Source organism: Marmota marmota, unplaced genomic scaffold (genome assembly GCF_001458135.2).
Source record: "Marmota marmota marmota unplaced genomic scaffold, marMar, whole genome shotgun sequence".
In the NCBI taxonomy this organism is placed as follows: Eukaryota; Metazoa; Chordata; class Mammalia; order Rodentia; family Sciuridae; genus Marmota; species Marmota marmota.
The window spans coordinates 23,070,990-23,090,785 of record NW_026000153.1 but is presented as its reverse complement, the minus strand read 5'-3'; the positions used below and the strand labels follow the sequence as shown (position 1 = coordinate 23,090,785).

At 39.6% G+C, this 19,796-nt stretch overlaps 1 protein-coding gene across 1 annotated transcript in view; it reads right to left on the bottom strand.

Moving 5' to 3' along the window:
* Positions 1-19,796, bottom strand: part of Abca13 (ATP binding cassette subfamily A member 13) — a 423,614-nt gene that overhangs the window by 369,521 nt on the left and 34,297 nt on the right. Inside the window, exons 4-10 of the mRNA XM_048786593.1 lie at positions 17,688-17,839; positions 15,445-15,473; positions 11,405-11,568; positions 8,946-9,076; positions 4,474-4,607; positions 2,630-2,794; positions 644-843 (exon numbers count right to left, since the gene is read on the bottom strand). Of these exons, the coding sequence (XP_048642550.1) occupies positions 644-843; positions 2,630-2,794; positions 4,474-4,607; positions 8,946-9,076; positions 11,405-11,568; positions 15,445-15,473; positions 17,688-17,839 (975 nt within the window). The remainder of the gene's footprint in view (positions 1-643; positions 844-2,629; positions 2,795-4,473; positions 4,608-8,945; positions 9,077-11,404; positions 11,569-15,444; positions 15,474-17,687; positions 17,840-19,796) is intronic.

Below are 19,796 nucleotides of genomic sequence, written 5' to 3'. Positions count from 1 at the left end.
CCATGGAAAAAGAGAGAGAGCCTCTGGAATTCTTTATTCTCTATATAGGGGACACACAAGGGGAGGTTCCATGGAACATGCAATCGAGGCATCTTCTGTTAGTCAGTGCCAGAAAGTCCCTTCTTAGAATGTGGACTTAAATTTGAGATCATAAATGTTCTTTAAAAATAGATACTGACTTATAAAAATTATTCATGCATTTGTGTACATAAAAACAGTAGACTAGAAAATACAATGAAAGGTGATTTATAGTCTCAAGTAATATCCAATCTGAGAGTAAAAGGAAAACACATAAACCAACTTAAAAGAGAAAACAAATATTCTATCCCTAAAAGGGCAAAGGGGTAGAATTACAAAGGAACAGGTGAGTGTAACTGAATCCCACTGGGTGACACCTACTCCTGGAGCCACAACTCATCATCCTAATAGAGGTAAAGCCCAAGTTATGGTGGGACACAATAATTGCTTGGTATCTCTTGCTCAAGACTTAAGGGCATGTATTTCCAGAGCAGCTCCTGACATTAACTAGGAATTAGTTTAGCTGCAGTTTCAAAAAATTTGTTTCTGATAGTAACCTCAGGCATTCTTGAAAATTCAGCATTGTCTATCCTTGTTAGTAACAAAAGAGAGAAATGTGCCTTACATCTGTGAAGAGTGAAGACTGTCTTCAGGCCCCTTGGATGCCAAGCTGTCACTCAGGATGAGCAGTCCAGTATGCAAGGCTTCCACCACTTTCCATGGCTCATCCCCTTCTTCGAGCTGGTCCCTGAGGGCCCCCAGACTATGGCCAGCACCTGTGAGTATCTTCTGAAGCAGGCCACCCTGTTGCCACTGGTGAAACACCTACAAACTCAGAAACAAAAATATGATTATTAATAATAGCATTACAAATAACATATTTAGTGAAAAATATTAACAGACCATTATAAATGATAGCTAACATTTTATTTTCTTGAAAACTTAAAGTGTCTATTTATAACTGAATTTTGACTTCATATCCACTCAGAAATTAAAGTTGATGAATTGTAATAATTGATACTGCTAGCACCTTAGTTTTTTCTCTCCCCCACAAAAGAGAAACAAAAGAGAGAAAGAAGAAAAGGGCAACAGCATACATTGTTTTAAATTAAATATTATTTGAATATGAAACTAAGCTGTTTAGGATAATTTAAATATGCTTTAGGTATTTTAAAATATATGTCATCATTGATACACAGTCATTAAATACCACTTTATGACACGGAGCTGGTAGTTATGATACTAAAGAAAGGACCAAAGCCAGCCTCAGCAACTTAGGAAGGTCTTAAGCAACTCAGTGAGACCTTGTTTCTAAATAAAAATATAAAAAGAGCTGGGGATGTTGGTCAGTGATTAAGTACCCCTAGGTATACACAGTGGCCAGGATGTGGGGGTCCCTAGTACCCCCCCAAAAAAAAGACCATCAATATTATAGTTTATCATCCATCAAAATAAAGCAAAATAGATCTTCCATACTCAAATGAGCATGGGACCTGCATGATGCAAAGGTATGTGAGCCTGAATTAACCATGTATTCAAGTAACTCAGATAATGCACAAAGCAAAAGTGCACATTGATGTTGGTCACCTCAATGCCATCCCTTGATAATTTTAGTGCTTGATAAAGTTAGTGCCAGCAAGTGGACAATCACACTTATATTTTTGAAGGATGCTGTATGACTATTTGAATATTCAACCTATATCATCTGAGCATATTAAGGGAGATGAAAGTTTTAATGGGCTGTGTTCTTGAAGGAAAAAACACAAAATGGGAAAGTAACACCTGAGATTGGGAGGTGATGGGTGTGGTGGGGAGGGATTCTACTTCAGTCTCCAAAACTGCCCAAGAAACACAAAGCTATGAGTTGACCAGGGCCTCTGCAGGCTTCCAAGGCCATCTGACAGGTATAATGACTAAAGGTGTGCTACTTTATATCAGCATTTCTAAAAACAGATCAAAGCCTCCATTCCCCTTGTTTGGCTTTAAGTCCAACTTTTTTTTTTTTTTTGGTACCAAGAATTGAACATGGGGGCACTTGACCACTGAATCACATCCCCAGTCCTATGACTATTTTGCATTTTATTTAGAGACAAGGTCTCACTGAGTTGCTTAGCACCTCACCATTGCTGAGGCTGGCTTTGAACTTAGGATCCTCCTGCCTCAGCCTTCCAAGCCACTGGGATTACAGGTGTGCGCCACTGCACCTGACCCCAGTCACCATTTTTATACAATACTTCTGAGCAAAACCAGACAAGAAGGCACAAAGCAAGTGAAATGTGTGTACACAAATATCCAAGGACCTGATCAAAGCAGCCTGTGGTCAGGGATCTCACATCCCAACAGCAGTATGGATGTAGGAACCTCTTAGTTGCCAGGTGTGTGTTTAAAACACAGATGAACTTTTGGCAACTTGTGTTGAAGGCCTTTTGACCTGAGGCTGGTGGACACCCATGAAAGAAGGTATACACAGTGGCCAGGATGTGGGGGTCCTAAGGCCTTTCCCCAGAAAGGATATGAAATCAAAAGGTGAAGAACATGATGTTGAAAGGAATGAGTGTGGATACTGCAAACCAGTAGCTCCAAGTCACAGTGTCCAGATGCAGGACTGTACCTGTCCATACAGTCGCAGCCAGCTGACCGAGTGGATGAGATAGTTCTTGACTTCTGACCACTTGGGAGGACAGTCTCCACCACGGCCTTCTCTCTCTGCTTCGTCCTTGGATATGCTGGACAAGACTGAACACACCATCCTCTCTAAGGAGCTGTCTGTGGGAATCTGGCAACAATATGAAAGAAATGATTAAAAGTAAAACCTTTGTTTTTTCCTAGAACATTTCTTTTCTAAAAATAATACCGCAATCTTTTCAAAGTGAAGCTCTTACATTTGCCTGATTAAAGAAGTAACTAGGTGACAAAGTGTTGCTTATAGTGTCTGTGTGATTTATCCTGAGGGTACACTTTTGTAGTTAAGGAAGAAAACTGATCCTATTTTTCCGAACTGGCCATAAGCAACAGAAACAGCTGTTTATTCCAGCAGAAGACATGAAGATGACATAAACATGGTTCATCTTCACTCTCCCACCAAAGCAAACAGAGGCCAGCCTAGTTTAATTGATACTTTGCATTAACGAAGTTGCTTTTCTGAGAAAAATTTCTTTTCTAATTATCAAAACCTACCTAATTGGGAAGATTCAAATTGAGGTCCTGGTTTAGAAACCGTTTAACGTTTTGCATCAAATATTTATTTTATACACAAACTTCTCTAAAACTGCTCTCTAAATACTTAAGTCTGTCATAGAATGAGTTACATTCCCCTATAGTGGTGCTCTATTTCAGGAATTTTATTGATTATTGCTATTAACTAAACATTTGTGCCCCCCCACCCCAAATTCATATACTGAAATCCTAACTCTCAGGGTGATGAACTGAGGAGGTGGGACCTTCAGAAAGTGCTTACATCACAAGGGTGCAGCCTTTGTAATGGGATCAGTGCCCATACAAAAGACCAACAAGGGAACTCCTGCATTCCTTGCACCATGTGAAGATGCAGTGAGAGGATGCTGTCTACGAGCTAGAAAGTAAGCCTTCCCTGACATCAGGGGCACTGGAGACTTGACCATGGACTTTCGGCCTCCAGAACTATGAGAAATAAATTCCTTTTGTATAAGCCACTCAGGCTACGGGAATTTGTTTTAACCATACAAACAGAATGACACAATGGCAACAATCAGAAAGCATTAAAGTCCTATTTTTTCGTCTTATATGTCTCCTTTAAAACCCAGATTTTAAAAAGAAAATGTTCACTCATGATTATAAAAGCCACAAGATGTCTCATGTTTTCTGCTTTTTCTTCCCTTTGATTGAAAATAAGGTAAGTGTGGTGGCACAATCTACAATCCCAGCTATGTGGGAGGCTGAGGCAGAAGGATGGCAAGATTGAGGCCAGTCGTGACAAGTTAGTGAGACTCTTTCTCAAAATAAAATTGAAAAATGGGCTGGGGATATAACTCAGTGGTAGAGCACTTGTCTAGCATGTGAAAGGCCCTGGGTTCAATCCCCAGTACCACTAAAAAAAAAAAGAAAAAAGAAAACAAGTACTGTGGCACCACATACCATGTGGCACCACATACCATGTTAGAAAAATAAGACCCATCCCTGCCCAGATGCTCTGGGTCTCTGAGAGCAGATGAGAGGAATGATTTCTAGATGAAATCTGAATGATTTCTAGATGAAAATGTTGTGTAAATTGTTGCTACATTGTATTATTTAGGGAATAACAACAAGGGGGAAGAAAAGCCTGCACATGTTCAGTACAGACACAATTTGTTTTTCTAACATTTTCAATATGATGGTTGAATGCATGGTGCAGACCCATGGATACAGAGGGCTGTCCGTATTCTAGACACACTCCCAAGGAGAGACCCAGCAGTGTGACAAGCAGTCAAATGCACATACCTCCTCTAGCTCAGCTGAATAATTCAGGATTTGTTCCATTTGAAGATCATCAAAACCAAACTTGGATTTGAGATCAGACTGGACTTTCTGTGGATCCCACACCATATTCTGCAGGGACAGTTGATAAACTGACTCTATAAAACAATCAACAAGTTATACTGTCGGTAATTTTAATATTTTGATGTGTCTAAAGTAATTCAGAAAATAATGTCATTTTATGAAGACAGAATACCATTTGGGGATCAAACAGGAACAATGCACAAAAGCTAAAAGAGTCGTTCTCCTTATACAAAGGAGATAGGTTCCAAGATTCCCAGTGGATACCTAAACCATACATAATAATGAATCCTGAATATACTGGTTTTTTCATACTCATACATAATAAAGTTTAATTTATAAATCAGACACAGTAAGAGATTATAAATAATAAAAAAGTAGAACAATAACAACATGCTATAATAAAATTGCCAGCATCACCACTCTTTGCTTTGAGGCCATTATTAACTATGATAAGGGCTACTTGAACTCAAGCACTGTGATACCATAACAGTCAGTCTGCTAACTAAGACTGCTAAACTAAACAACTGATGGTTAGGCAATATATACAGTGTGGATACACTGGAAAAAGTAACAATTCACATCCAGAAAAAAACGAAGTGGAATGGTATGAGATTTTATCTCATTACTCAGAATGTTATATAATTTAAAACTTACAAATTATTTATTGCTAGAACCTTCTATTTAACATTTTTTGGACTGAAGTTGATCATGGATAACTGAAAGTACAGAAAATGAAATCACAGATATGGGAAGACTATTGTACTTGATGCTATAGAGAGTACGGTGAGATTTCACACACTCTGACATAAATGGTTACAAAATTTCTGAAGTAATTTGAAAACATATTTCAAAAGCTTGATAAAATTCAATCATTCAACCCAACAATTGCACTTCTAAAATACTATCTCAAGAAATCTAATCAGATGACTGAACAAAAATTAATGTTCAACAGCATTATTGTGTGGGTTTCTGGCTAATTAAATATTAAAAATCAGTTAAGCATCTAGCATCAGGGAAAAGAATAATTTACAGTACACTTCTAACATAAAACACAATGGAAATCTTAAAACTATATTTCTAACAGTTATTTAAATTCATGGGATTAAGTTCCTCTAACTAAGGTAACCAAGGTATAAAACACAAAAGCTACTCAACCCAGCAACACCTAAAATCTAAGTCCAAAACTTCCAAGGTTTGATGAGATCTCAAAGGAACATATCCCAGCAATTACAAACACAAAATTGTTTGGTGAAGGGCAGAGATGCATCAATAAAGGAAAACAATGACCGAAGAGTAGAAGTACGGTATCTTTTTCAGGTAAAGCTTCAAGGAGGAGATTTGAAGGATGAGTTAGAGTCCATCAATGAGACCAGGGAGCATTTCGAGGCAAAGAGAGCAGTGCGTGATGTGCAGTTCCCTGCCAAGAGTGCTCAACATTAGGCACTTCTGGGGTACAGTGGACAGCAACAGAAGGTGGTCCTGAAAGAGAGCTCAGGCCAGATTTTAAAAACGGCCAAAAGAATGAGATCTGAGTTATAGAAAGATACTCCTGGGGCAAGTGTATCTTTCAGATGAACCTTACATATGACCTACACACATCCTCCTGCATTCTTTCAGATGAACCTTCATGTGAAAACCTAGTAACTAGGTCATTTCGGATCATGATTCCACATCCTTCCACTGATCACTCCATGTGACAGCCATGGTAAAACCATGTTCACATGTATGATCAGACATGGTCATGACATTTAAAAAAGGAGTGGTGGAGTTAAAGTTAAAGGGGACTTCAGGGAGGTTTTGAAAACAGGGTGGATCCCAGGAATCCAAGACTCCTGGCTTTCAATCTGATTGTCTTCCCATGACATCATCCGGGTGGAAAAAAAGATTGGTTTCTGAGATTAAAACTAGCATCCATTGCATGTTGAAGAGATGCCAAGCCCTAGGCTAAGCATTTCCCATGCCAGATCTGAGTTGCCAACCAATAGCACGAACATGGATACTTCCTCCAAGAGGGAAGGAAGCAGACAGTCACTTAAGTCACACCTTTAAATTAAGCCAGAATTCACACCCAAGCTGGTTCCCGAGCTAAAATTGTAATTATTATCTCTACTGCTCTCAGAGTATATTAGAATTGTTCATGGGGTTCCAAAAAGGAGAGAAAAGAATTGTGGCATCAGACTCTGATTAGCTATAAAAACAAACTTCCTAACAAAGTGAAAGACAATCTTGATTCCAAATTGTGTGGCTAAACAGCAGGGTGCTCAAAATGCGTGAATTAAAATGTTCAATGAATGACATGTTTGTGAATTAAAAGTTTCAACGAATGACGTGTTTTGACCAGGAGCCCAAAGCTACTGTCATGACCCATCCTTATTCCTTCACACATCATAATCTGTTCATCAGACAGAAAGGATTTTGGGGGGCAGACAAGAAAAATGAAAACCATTTTTAGTGGCTTCTAGAAGTATGCCTTTGCAATAGTAATTTCTTAGCTTTGACTCACTGGCAAATGGATAGAAAATTGCTTATTTTAATTACATTCTTAGCAGTGATTACATTTCCAATTGTAGGGTAAATTGATTGTTATAATTTGAAGGATGTACAAAAACCTGAGCCTCCAAATGAGTTTGTTAAAATTGAGGTCACTGAGATTTCAATGAGGTGTTTTACACGTTTCCCACCCCAGCTCTGGGTGCTGTTCTGAACATAAGAAATAGTACTTCCTGCTGCAACTAAATTAAAGCTGAAATCCAGTTAATTGATAATATCATAGTTTCCCTTCTACAGAGCACTGAAAGAAACCCTTCTACTCTATGGGGGACTCGCTGTGCTGGGTCACAAGAGCAGGTGAAATTTGAAGTTATGGAAGGGATCGTGTTTCATTATTCCATGCAGCAGGAGAAATCTGGCTGGGTCTGTAGACATGTCTGGGTAATCATCACATCATGCAGCTCAGGAGACAGGGCTTTTGAAAGAAAGAGGCCAGTAGAAAACTTGATCCCGGGCACCTGATCCCCACACCCTGCAACATGGCTTGCCTGCATTTAATCAACCCCTCACACCTGCCCCAGGAGTATCTTTCTATAACTCAGACCTCATTCTTTTGGCCATTTTTAAAATCTGGCCTGGGCTCTCTTTCAGGACCATCTTTGGTTGCTGTCCACTGTACCCCAGAAACGTCTTGACAGGAACACTCTTGACAGGGCCCTGCACATCATGCACTACTCTCTTTGCCTAGAAATGCTCCCTGGTCTCATTGATGGACTCTAACTCATCCTTCAAATCTCCTCCTTGAAGCTTTACCTGAAAAAGTTACCAGACTTCTGCTCTGTGGTCATTATTTTTCCTTTATTGATGCATCTCTCTCCCTCACCAAACATGACTTCCCCAGAGCAAGAACTATTTTCTTTTACAGCTTTTTATTCCCACTCTTTGAGGTAGTGTTTGATCCATAGAAAGTCTTTGGTAAGTGTCTACTGAATAAGAGAATTAATAAATAAGTGAAGGGATAGATGAATGACAGACAGATAGATGAACAGACAATGGATTGATGGACAGATGTGTTGGTGAACTGGTGAGTAAATTGGTGGGTGGGAGTGAGAGGACTGATGCATAGGTGAGCAGATGACAGATGGGTGAGTGATTGGATGGATGTGTTGGAAGAGGGAGATACCAATAAACAAATGGATGGGTGGATGATACCCAACTTCATTGTTTTCTCATTGCATGTATTTTCCCTAGAAAAAGATGCAAAGAGAATAGCAGTTAACAATTTGAAAAATAATGTCCTAGGTCAAGAGAAAAGTTAGTCATGTATAATTCAGTAGTTATACCTGCTGGCATGTGCAAAGCCCTTGGTTTCATCCACAGAACTTCAAAACAAAGAAAGGGCGGGGCGGGGGGGTGGCGGGAGGAAGGGAGGGAGGAAGGAAGGAGCTAGACAATTCCATTCCCTTCCCTGTGGAAGCTCTGTTTATTCAATTAGTGGACTTTTTAAGTCCACAACAACTGGTTTTTCTTACTAGGGTTACTGTTTTCCAAATGTTTATTCCCAATACGATTTTAGAAAGAGGAACGGTTGAAATCCCAGAACCAGTGATTGGTATAATCTTCCAAGATATTAGGTCAAAGAATTTTAAATTGAATTATTTTTAATTATAAATATTTTCATTAGAAATGACTACAGAATTTCAGCAGAAGTTAAAAGTCAAATCAGTTTTGAGTTCCAAGTTTTCATTCTACTTCTATCTTTTATTAAAGCAAACGATTCTTTTCTTCATTTAATTGAAACATTTAATTAAATTAAAACTTGTAATTAAAACATTTCTCCAAACAGCATTTTAACTCTATGTTGATTGTCAATCAGTAATGAGACATTTTAAAAGACAGCAATAGCCCTAAGGTGCCCATACCAGTGAATGATACTCCATTTTGCTGCAGAAATGTCAGGGTCGAGATGGTCACATTCAGTACAAGTTCAGAAACCTGAGAGAAAGTCTGGTTGAGTGGTAGCCAGTCTAAATCTTCCAGAGATGTTAAGGAACTAGAACCAGAACAAAGCCATAGCAGTCTGAGCCATTGGTGAGTCAAACAAGCAGAATCCATCCCAGATTTACTTACATTTCACCGACTGGGCCCTCACCCTGTTGTACCATGTGTCTGGACTATTTATATGTCAGCATTCCTCAAAGCTTTAACATGATCCTAATTCCTCAGGCTAAAGACTTAGCCTGAGAGGTAAATCCATCTCCTGAATACTTAAGAATTTTGGCCTTTGATAGACCTTGGGTTTCGGGTGGCTCTCCCATGGGTGCTGTCTTACATTTAGCCTTGGGTCTTCCTGCCCGACTAGGACAGCTGACCAAGCCACACAGGGCACTAGTGCTATTATCTCAGAGGAGCAAATGAAGATTCATCCAGGCTGCTTCAGGTTCAGATCATCAGTCTAACACTTAGAAAGCAGCCGAATTGGAAGGTCACATACCCCAACCTTCCACTCTGCTTTAGCCAATGGATCTGAGAGTGTCCAGTCAATCAGTGGGTTTCAAACTATTTCGCAGAATGAGGAGCTTTGGGGAGAGAGGGAGTTCATGTGTATATGGGGTTCAATTTTTTTGAGATATCAATATTTTATTTTATAAATAATGAAATCTGTAGGTCAGAAAATACACTCAACTGAAGTAGGGGTGCATTTACATTTTAACAACTCAAGACCAACACAACCATTCATTGTGGTTCTAAACAGGTAAATTTCCTGTAGTTTCTCATTAAGGAGACTCTCTCATGGCCTCCTTGTGTGTTGAAGAGAATCCCAAGGCTACAAAATACATGACTGAAAACCGGTACTCTTTCTATGAATGAAGTATGAATGCAGACATTCTTGATTTTGTGCCACCGAAGTATAGAAATTAAATTTATGTTGAAGCTGATATGGTTCAACAACTGCCATTAATATCTTCTAATTTCAACCTTTTTCCTCTCTCAAAACAACCTGGCGGTTTTCATCATCCACTGATAATATATTCAAGGCTAGCGAGAATAAAAAGGTAGGGATACCAACTATGTTAAAATATTTAAGCTAACAAACTGTCAAAATAAATGTGTTTCCTTTTCCTACAATGACAAATATGTCTTCATAAAAACCTAAAAAGTCATGTTCAAATTTATAATTTTCTGATTCTGAGAGTTGTGCTCCAGAATGTGGGGTTTAGGGAACACCTACCCTGGGCCCTCAACTCATTCTGTACCTTAAGGGACCTCAGTGCAGGACTGTGGATATTATATCCTGCAGAGCCAAGACCCACCCCACACCCCACCCCCAGCCCCCGACACTCCTGCCAATGGCTGCAGCTGCCCTGGTTCACCCCTGAGCCTAAGGATGTAACCGCACTGGTAAAACCTGCCCTCAGAAGGAGGCACCAGGGAAGAGGCCCGCCCAGGCTCTGGTCTCTGGAGTAGAGAATTCCAGGATGAAAGGGTGTTGGAGGAGTGAGCTTTTTGGACACAGTCCCCAAACCACAGGGTCCAAGACAGGGCTCCCCTTGTACTCTGATCTAAGGCAATGTGAGTTGTTCCCACCAACTGCAAATGAAAGAGCTAAAAGTTAAAACTTGAAAAAAAAAGAACATGAACTTTTACTAATAAAACGCCATGTTCATACAATTTGGCAAAATAATTTAATTTTAAAAACCACACTGATTAAAAACTGGGAAACCAACTCTAGGAAGAGGTTTTCCCAAAGGCACCCCTGTGGATAACATGGGTCAGGTCCATTGCAGAAGACCAGTGCCCAACTCACTGGATTCTAAAGAGAAGGAACTGAATTTATCAGATCTTCAGGATATTATTGACAACTATAGTATAATTTATTAGTCAAAATTACTATGTTTATGTTGCTTGTCTAATGGTAAAAATGTGGAAAACAACCTAAAGTCTAATGCTAACATTATTATTTATGGTATAGAATACCTCAGCAAATAGAATATTATGCAGTCATTAAAAATATTTATTTTAGGACCAAAGGACCCCATGGAAATGTTCCTAAGGTAATATGAAGCTTTCTAAATTGGGGAGCATGTGAACAACATCACTGCAGTAATGCAAGCTATGTTTATAGACAGAAGGGGACAGAAGTAGAGGTGTAGGGGGGCTCTAGGTGTTTCAGAGCACCATTACCATGAGCATTTTTCTTTTTCAAACAGTTTCTCAATGATTGTATATTTATTTATCCATTAAAAATGAGGGAGATACTCTCTACTGTTGTGCATATCTAAAAAGAGCAATTAAAAATTTAAAATAAAATTACTTAAAGTTAAAAAAAATCAGGAGGAAAAACCAACACCTATACTTTTATATTTTCTTTTTTACTTACTTCAAAACTGCCTGGAGAAAGTGGACCATGACAGGCAGGATGTCTTCCACACGAACATGGTTTTCACGTAGTCTTGGCAATGAAAGTAAAAAATCCCAGAGATAAGGCTGCTGGTGGAGGCTTTCCAATTTTGAAATTACCTCCTCTGTTTTATTGAGGTCCATCTGATAGGAAGAAACACCGGAAATTTTCCTTTTTAGTTTTATTTATCAGCTAAACAAGAGAGAAAGTGCAAGAAATGTAGGTAGGACATCTGTAGGAAGAAACTCCTACAGGCTTAATATGTCACTCTGTTGAACAGAATTTGTTTTTGTTTTTTATTTGTTCTTTTTAGATATACATGACAGTAGAATGTATTTTGACATATTATACATACATGGAGCATAATTTCCCATTCTTGTGGATATACATGATGAGAAATTACACTGTTGTAAATTCATATATGATCATAGAAAAGTTATGCATGATTCATTCCACTTTTTCCCTATTGCCATCCCTCCTCCTTTCCTTCCAAACCCATTGTCTAATCTAATGAACTTCTATTCCCCTCCTCCCAAATTGTTCATTAGCATCTGCATATCAGAGAGAACATTTGGCCTTTGGTTTTTTGGGTTTGGCTTATTTCACTTAGCATGATAGTCTCCAGTTCCATCCATTTACCAACAAATGCCATAATTTCATTTCTTCTCCATGGTTGAGTAATATATTCCATTGTGTATATGTACCACATTTTCTTCATCCGTTTATCTGTTGAAGGACACTTAGGTTGGTTTCATTGTTTGGCTATTGTAAATTGAGCTGCTATAAACATTAATGTGGCTGTGTCACTATAATATGCTGATTTTAAGTCATTTGGGTATAAACCAAGGAGTGGAATAACTGGGTCAAATGGTTGTTCCATTCCAAGTTTTCTGAAGAATCTCCATACTGCTTTCCAGAGTGGTTGTACCTATTTGCAGTCCCATCAGCAATGTATGAGTGCACGTTTCCCCTACAACCTCCCAACATTTATTGTTACTTATCCTCTTGATAATTATCATTCTGACTTGAGTGAGATGAAATCTCAGTGTAGTTTTCATTTGCATTTCTCTAATTGCTAATGATGTGCAACATTTTTTCATATATTTGTTGATTTATCTATTGTATTTTATCTTCTGTGAAGTGTCTATTCACTTCTTTTGCCCATTTATCAATAGGGTTATTGTCTTTTGGTGTTAAGTTTTTTGAGTTCTTTATATATCCTGGAGATTAAGGCTCTATCTGAGGTGCAGCTGGTAAAGATTTTTCTCCCATTCTGTAGGTCCTCTCTTTGTGTTCTTGATTGTTTCCTTTGCTATGAAGAAGCCTTTAGTTTGATACCATCCCATTTATTCCTTCTTGATTTTACTTGTGCTTTAGGTGTCTTGTTGAGGAATTCAGTTCCTAAGCCGACATGATGGAGAGTAGGGCCTACTTTTTCTTCCATAGGCTCAGGGTCTCTGGTCTAATACCTATGTCCTTGATGCACTTTGAGATGAGTTTGGGGAAGGTGAGAGAGGGGTTTAATTACATTTTGCTACATATGGATTTCCAGTTCTCCCAGCACCATTGTTGAAGAGGCTACCTTTTCTCCCACGTATGTTCATGGCGCCTTTGTCTGGTGTGGGATAACTGTATTCATGTGGGTTTGTCTTGGACAGATGTTAGTCATTTTGGTTGGGTGTTTTTAAATATGGACACACAAGTTTGAAATCCACTCAAAAATATAAAATCAGAAAAGTCTACAATTTAAAATAACTGCAGACTCTCAAAAGGGAAAAAAAGGAGACAATGAATCAGGGAAGGATGAAAAGGAGAAAGCAAAGGAAGAAGAGAAGGATGGATGGACGGAAGGAGGAAGAAGAAAAACAGCAATGAAGGGAAGAGGGAGGTGGACCAGGTGGCAGGTGGGGGGAGCAGAAGGGCTCCGATCCCAGGTGACCTGAGTCGGGGACGTCCGGAGGTGGGTCACTCTGGAGTATCTGCTCCCCTGCCCCAACCTTGCTTCAGAAGACTAGATGCAGAAAGCCAACACTCAGCATGTGCTTGTCAAGGGACGCAGAGAGCAATAATCAGGGCCTCCAAGAACTGTCCACTTTAGCTGAGGATAAATGAGGCCCTTGGTGGGTTGTGAAAGGGCACCCCCCAGCTTTCACCCAGGCCTCTCTGCCCCCTGCTGCACACTGCCTTGAGTAGCCCATACCCATGTCCCCTCCCCAACCCTCCCAACAACTCCAGTCATGTTTTCCTTCTGGTCACTTCACCAGAGCCTTTCTTGTCAGCGTCACCAACAGTCTCCATGCTGCTACTTCCAGGGGTCACTTCTCCATCCGCTTCCTACGTGATCAACAGCAGAGTTGAGGCCGATCATTTCCACCTCCCTGAAAAGGGTTTCCCTGGCTTCCAGGACATCCACCTCATCTTCCCCTGCTGGGCTGAAACCCCATCTCAGATGCAAGTGCTCAGAGCTCCGTCCTCTTCCTCTTCTCCCTCTGTACCTTCTGCCTCCTCAGCATTTAAAAGTCACCTTTGCACCAACATCTTCCAGATTCATGTATCCAACCAGACTCTTCACCTCTGCTCCAAACTGGTGTATCACATCACCCACAGCCTCCTTGACAGTGTCACTTGGGTGTCTCATTAACTTGCCCAAATTAAGTCTCCTGATTTCCCCATCTCCTTCTTCTCCCCACCCCACCACCAGGAAAAACGGTTCCAATCTTTCCCCATTTCAATCAATGGCCACTACATATTTCCAATAAGAGTCACTCTTGACTCTTCTGTGATAACTTATATTCATCAGAGGAGTCTATTGGTTCAACCTTCAAATTGTATCAAGAATCCCACCACATGCCACCCCCTCTGTCAGTAACCACATGACTGTGCTAGGCCTCCATCACCTACTCTAGCCATGAGTGCATCGATTTCCTAACTGGCCTCCTGATTACACTGTGATCACCATCCTTCTGTGCTCAATTGAATGTCCAAAAAGATTCCTGGAAACATAATTTATGTATCATCATTCCTCTGCTCAGAATATTTGAATGACCATTTCACTCCAAATGAAACTATATATCACAATTAGAAACTAAATATCATAACCAGAATTCTGCAACAGAAAAGTTACCTAGAATTGTCTCCCTTTAACAAACAGAACTGCTTTCCTGTGGCCACTCTTCCTCAGCTCGTTGTAGACAGGGCCTGAGAGTCTGCACATCACAATTGTGCTACAACTATGATGCCGTTCTCTGCTTTTCACACCTGACATGACAGAATCGTTACCCAGGCACCATATTAATTATTAAGTGACTCTGCTAAGGAGGCTATCAACATTTACTTACCCTACTTAGGGATATTAAAAGTATCCGTCATTAGAAATGAGACTTTATTTTTATTTCTTTTGCATTATACGACAAATTGTCAGAACAACTACTGGGACAAAGGATATCAAATAACTTTTTCAAAAATCATTGTGTCAATTTTTTTTTCACCACAAGGCATACATGATTCCTATCAATGGGCTACAATATCACAAGCACTGGATATCAAAATTCCTTTAAAATGCTAATTTAATCATTGAAATGGTGCTTTATTCTATTTTTAAGTTCTTCGGTTACTTGTAAGTCACCCCCATTGAAAACTTGTGTTGTAAGTGAAGGCCCTGGTGCTTAGAGTCAAAGGTTGCATGGCAGGCACATAAACCATGGCCTAAGTTTGACTTTGGATTGTCTCTGATCCATCTTACTAAGCAATTCTGTGGACCTGCATCACCTGCTGGCCTCAACTCAGCAACTGCTTCTCACTGACCTTATTTTAGAAAATTAAATTAAAATTAAATCTCATCTTTCAATCCATTCTTGGAGTGACTTTGGCTTTCTCAAAATCCAGCTCCTACACAATAATAACTGAAAATCAAATCCTTTTTAAAAAAGTAGTGTCTAATATACAAATTAAATTTAAAAACCATTGTCAACCATACATCTTGGGACACTCAATTTTAAACTTTTTGTTAAGATACTTACTGTTAAAAAACTGGATCCATAAGAAGGACCTACAATAGAGCAAATTTTAGAGATTTCAGTTCAGTCATTAACCCAAAAAACATTTGCCAAGTTACCACTACAGTTTTCAAGTCAAAGGAAGTATCAGAGCCCTGGCTCCCAAATGGTGACACCCAGATAGAAGAATAAATCTGAAGAAAGTCATCACTGATGATCTCCAAATCCCATAGATATTAAGTAATTTCTTGGGGGAAAATTTTTTTTAACTGGTAAACCAAATTTTGAAAATTTTTCAAAAGGTTTCTAATTCCAGCAGGCATTGCGAACATTCAAGACAGGACAAGGACCATGAAGGGAAAACAGAGGAAAAACAAAGAAAGGACAAAGATAAAAGGGAAACAAAACATGAAATTATGATTTTTCAGATGTTTTTAATTACATAGACTATGGGAAATGGCTCAAATGCTAGCTAGTTGAAAACAGACTTCATCTCAAAAATAAAAAAATCAGTTCTTTCTTCAAGAACATGTGAAAAGCCTCATTTAGGAAAAAAAATCTACAGGCTAGGGGTGTAGCTCAGGGGTACAGAGCTTGCCTACCATGTGTGAGGCACTGGGTTCAATCCTCAGCACCACATAAAAAGTAAATAAAATAAAAGTATTGTGTCCTTCTACAACTAAAAATATTTTTAAAGAAACAAATTCTATAAAATCTGAATGATCTTATAACAGAGCCTATTATAAGAAACTCCATCATTCAGTGTCCGAAGTCTTTTGTGAAGCACTTTGGGTTCATCATGAAATCAGCTTTGGGAGGCCATGGCCCCCCCGTCCTATTCCACCCAGGACAAAGGTGACATTTTCTTTCTTTTTTTCTCTCTTTTTTAAAATATTTTATTTTTACCAGTGCTGAGGATCCAACCCAGTGCCTCATGCATGCTAGGCAAGTGCTCATCCTCTGAGCCACAACCCCAGCCCCCAAAGGTGACATTTTCTTAAAAATAATAATGAATGCTACATTCTCTGAAGAGCTCATTCTTCATTTTTCTGCAAAACTCTTGACTCCATTTATTTGTATATACTCCATGAAGAAGAACATATATATGCATATGTGAGCATATATATATATATATATATATATATATATGCATATGTGAGCATATATATATATATATATATATATATATATATAGAGAGAGAGAGAGAGAGAGAGAGAGAGAGAGAGGACAGAGGGGTAGCTCAGTGGTACAGTGCTTGCCTCCTATGCATGAAGCCCTGGGCTTAATCTCTAGCAATACAGAAAGAAAAAATAAACAAAAAATAATTTTGAGTTGGGTACTTAAGGTTGCCAGATTTACCAAATAAAAACACATACAATATTCAATTTGAAGTACAGACTTTTTAAAATGAATGGCTGTTTAATGATATGTATATAGCATTTGGGACACAAAAATATTTTAAAAACTATCTGTTCGTCAAAATTAAATTTTGATTCTCTGTCCTATATGGTGTCTGGCAGACATGGGTTCGGTAGGATTAAAGTGGGGGTCGTCGGGCGGGCAGAGTTGATCACTGCGCAACCCCCTTCAATAAAGCTTGCAGCCCCTGATGACTAGGGCGTGTGAAGACAGGCCCTGGGCTGCCCTCTTAGAGGCCCACACTTCATTTGTGAGAGCCTCTAAGATCTATACCCATTCTAATTCCATCACAGGTTTATAAATAAGAGTCGAAGCCTCTTATAATGTGGATATTTTTCACAATGAAAAGATATTACTCTCATTTACAAAATAATCTACCCTAATAATTCGAAAGATTGACAATCAAAGCTAGCTAATCACCCAAGGCCAGAACTGAACTGTTAGTGATCCTGTCCACAGCGGGGAGGAAAGCAATCCGAGGGATCTGTCTGCATGTTGGGAGAGGGTGCAGACGGGTCTTAAAGATAGGATGAGGAAGCAGAAAAGGGAAGACAACAGAAGAAACATGAGAAGGGAGTGGAGAGGGGGTACCTGTGGAGCCTACGCTGATGGGAGGCTGCCCCTCCGGAGGTAAGGTAGTTTCAGCTCTGTGCAATGTGCCTCCCTCCCGCAAGGGAGAAACATCATCCGGACCCTCCACAACTGGCCGCGGGGCCGAAGACGTTGGCCACCAAAGGGCGCACCTTTCCCCAAGACCCACAGGCAGAGCCCGCTCAGTAAGGATTTCACCCCTCTCTTCCTAAGCAGAGCCCAGGTAGGCAGTATCCGTCTCAAGAGGTTTACTTGCCTGGTGTCTTTGATCTTTCTTTCCAAAGTTTCTGTAAGTTTTTTGCTTTGTCCACCATTTCACAAATGTCCTCGGCCAGGTCCTGCATTTCTTTTAAAAAGGCCAAGCCATTCACCTTCCTGTGGTCAGCTACAGTTTGTAACCTGGAAAAACTTTAAATAAAGAGAACATGTGGGGCTGGGGTTGTGGCTCTGCGGAAGAGCCCCTTTCTAGCACCGGCAAGGTCCTGGGTTCGATCCTCAGCATCACATAAAAATAAATAAATTAAATAAAGATATTGTGTCCAACTACAACTAAAAAATAAGCATTTTTTAAGAGAGAGAGAGATGGGTAGAAGGAAACTTCCTCAACTTGATAAAGAACAGCTATAAAAAAAGAAAGAAAAACTTCCAGCTGTCATCACATTTGCTGGTAAGAACCTGAAGGCTTTACCACAAAGATCAGGAGCAAGGCAAACTAGTCCCTCTCACCACTCCTTTTGACACTGTACTAAAGTCCTAGCTAAAGCAATGAGCCAAGAAAAGGAAATAAAAGGTAAACCAATTGAGGAAGAAGAAATAACACTGTCATTGTTCTCAAATGACATAATAGTCTATGTAGAAAATCCAAAAGAACTGAAAAAGAAAAAATTTAAAAACCTGGAATTAAAAAGACACTATAGCAAGGTCATAAAATGCAATGATAAAACACTAATCATGTTCCTATGTGCAAGCAATGAACAAGTGGAATTGGAAATTAGAAGAGCCCTCTGGCTGCAGGATAAGCATTTCAGGAGTACAAGGGTGGAAAATTGCCAATTAAAAAAGGTGGTTTTGAAGAAAGAGAGGAGCAGACAGTTTCAAGAACCATTTGGGATGTGGACTGAAGACCTGTCATGAATTGTTTGAATTGTATTAGATTGCCTTTTGTTTTTTCAATATCTGATGCTTTGACATCTTGAGGACTTCTGTCCCTGAGGGACACCCTTCCCAGGGCTACTTAATTCCTAGAGATTATACACAACACAGTCACTTCCAAGTCTGAGCACCTCCCCCCCACCCCCACCCCGACTATAACAAGGGGACATTACAAAGAGACATTCAAGGAAGACTTGCAGGATACTGGAAGGAATAGCTAGTGAGTGGTGGCTTCTCCTCATGGTTGGGGGAAGTACACACTCTGGTTTGCAATAACACTCAGGAAGAGGAGCCAAAGAGCCCTTTTGATGTGAATCTGGGGATTCAGAGGGCAAGGGCTTCAGTGCACGGAATATTTAATAATTTTATCTGTTTTTCTATTAAAGGTGTTTACTGTCTTCTTCGTTTTTGGGCATGATTTATGTTTTAAAGAGTAACTTTTAATCATTTTGTAAGAAGTATTTCCCCCAGTGTACTTGTTTTTATTTTAATTTCGTGTAGAGCCATGTTACTCCTGAAAAATAGGAGATGTACAATGTTTTAAAATTTATTTTCATCAGGGCGCAGTGGCACATGTCCGTAATCCCAGCAGCTTGAGAGGCTGAGGCAGGAGGAGCTCAAATTCAAAGCCAGCCTCAGCAATGGTGAGGTGCTAAGCAACTCAGTGAGACCCTGTCTCTAAATAAAATACAAAATAGAGCTGGGATGTGGCTCAGTAGCCAAGTGCCCTGAGTTCAATCCCCAGTACCAAATATATATATAAAATTTCCAAAAAAAAGTAAAGATGAGCAAATGCCGAGGTCCAGCCCCAGTGGGGGGGTGAGGAGGGGGGAGGGAGTGAGGGTCCAGGGGATCTTGAAGGAGGAATGGCATCAGCGAAAGAAGAAGAAATTATATGAAGTGCAATTCTAAGAGAATAGTTAAATATATAACAGCAAATGTTTTTGAAAGGATTTTCTTTCCCCTTTAAAAATAGGGCTCCTGGAAATGTCTTCCTGCTGTGATGTTCAGAGTGAGTGACCACCTGGAAACCTGTTAAAATCACTGACTCTAGGGTCTCCTCTCTGCAGTTGCCACTCACTGGGGCCAGCTGCTCTCCCATGAGTATATAACCCAAACCTCCCTGCAAGTCCATCATAGACCATTCACAGATTAATCTAACATCATAGGAAAATGCAGACTTTAATTCTGACTAGAAAAATGAGAACATTGC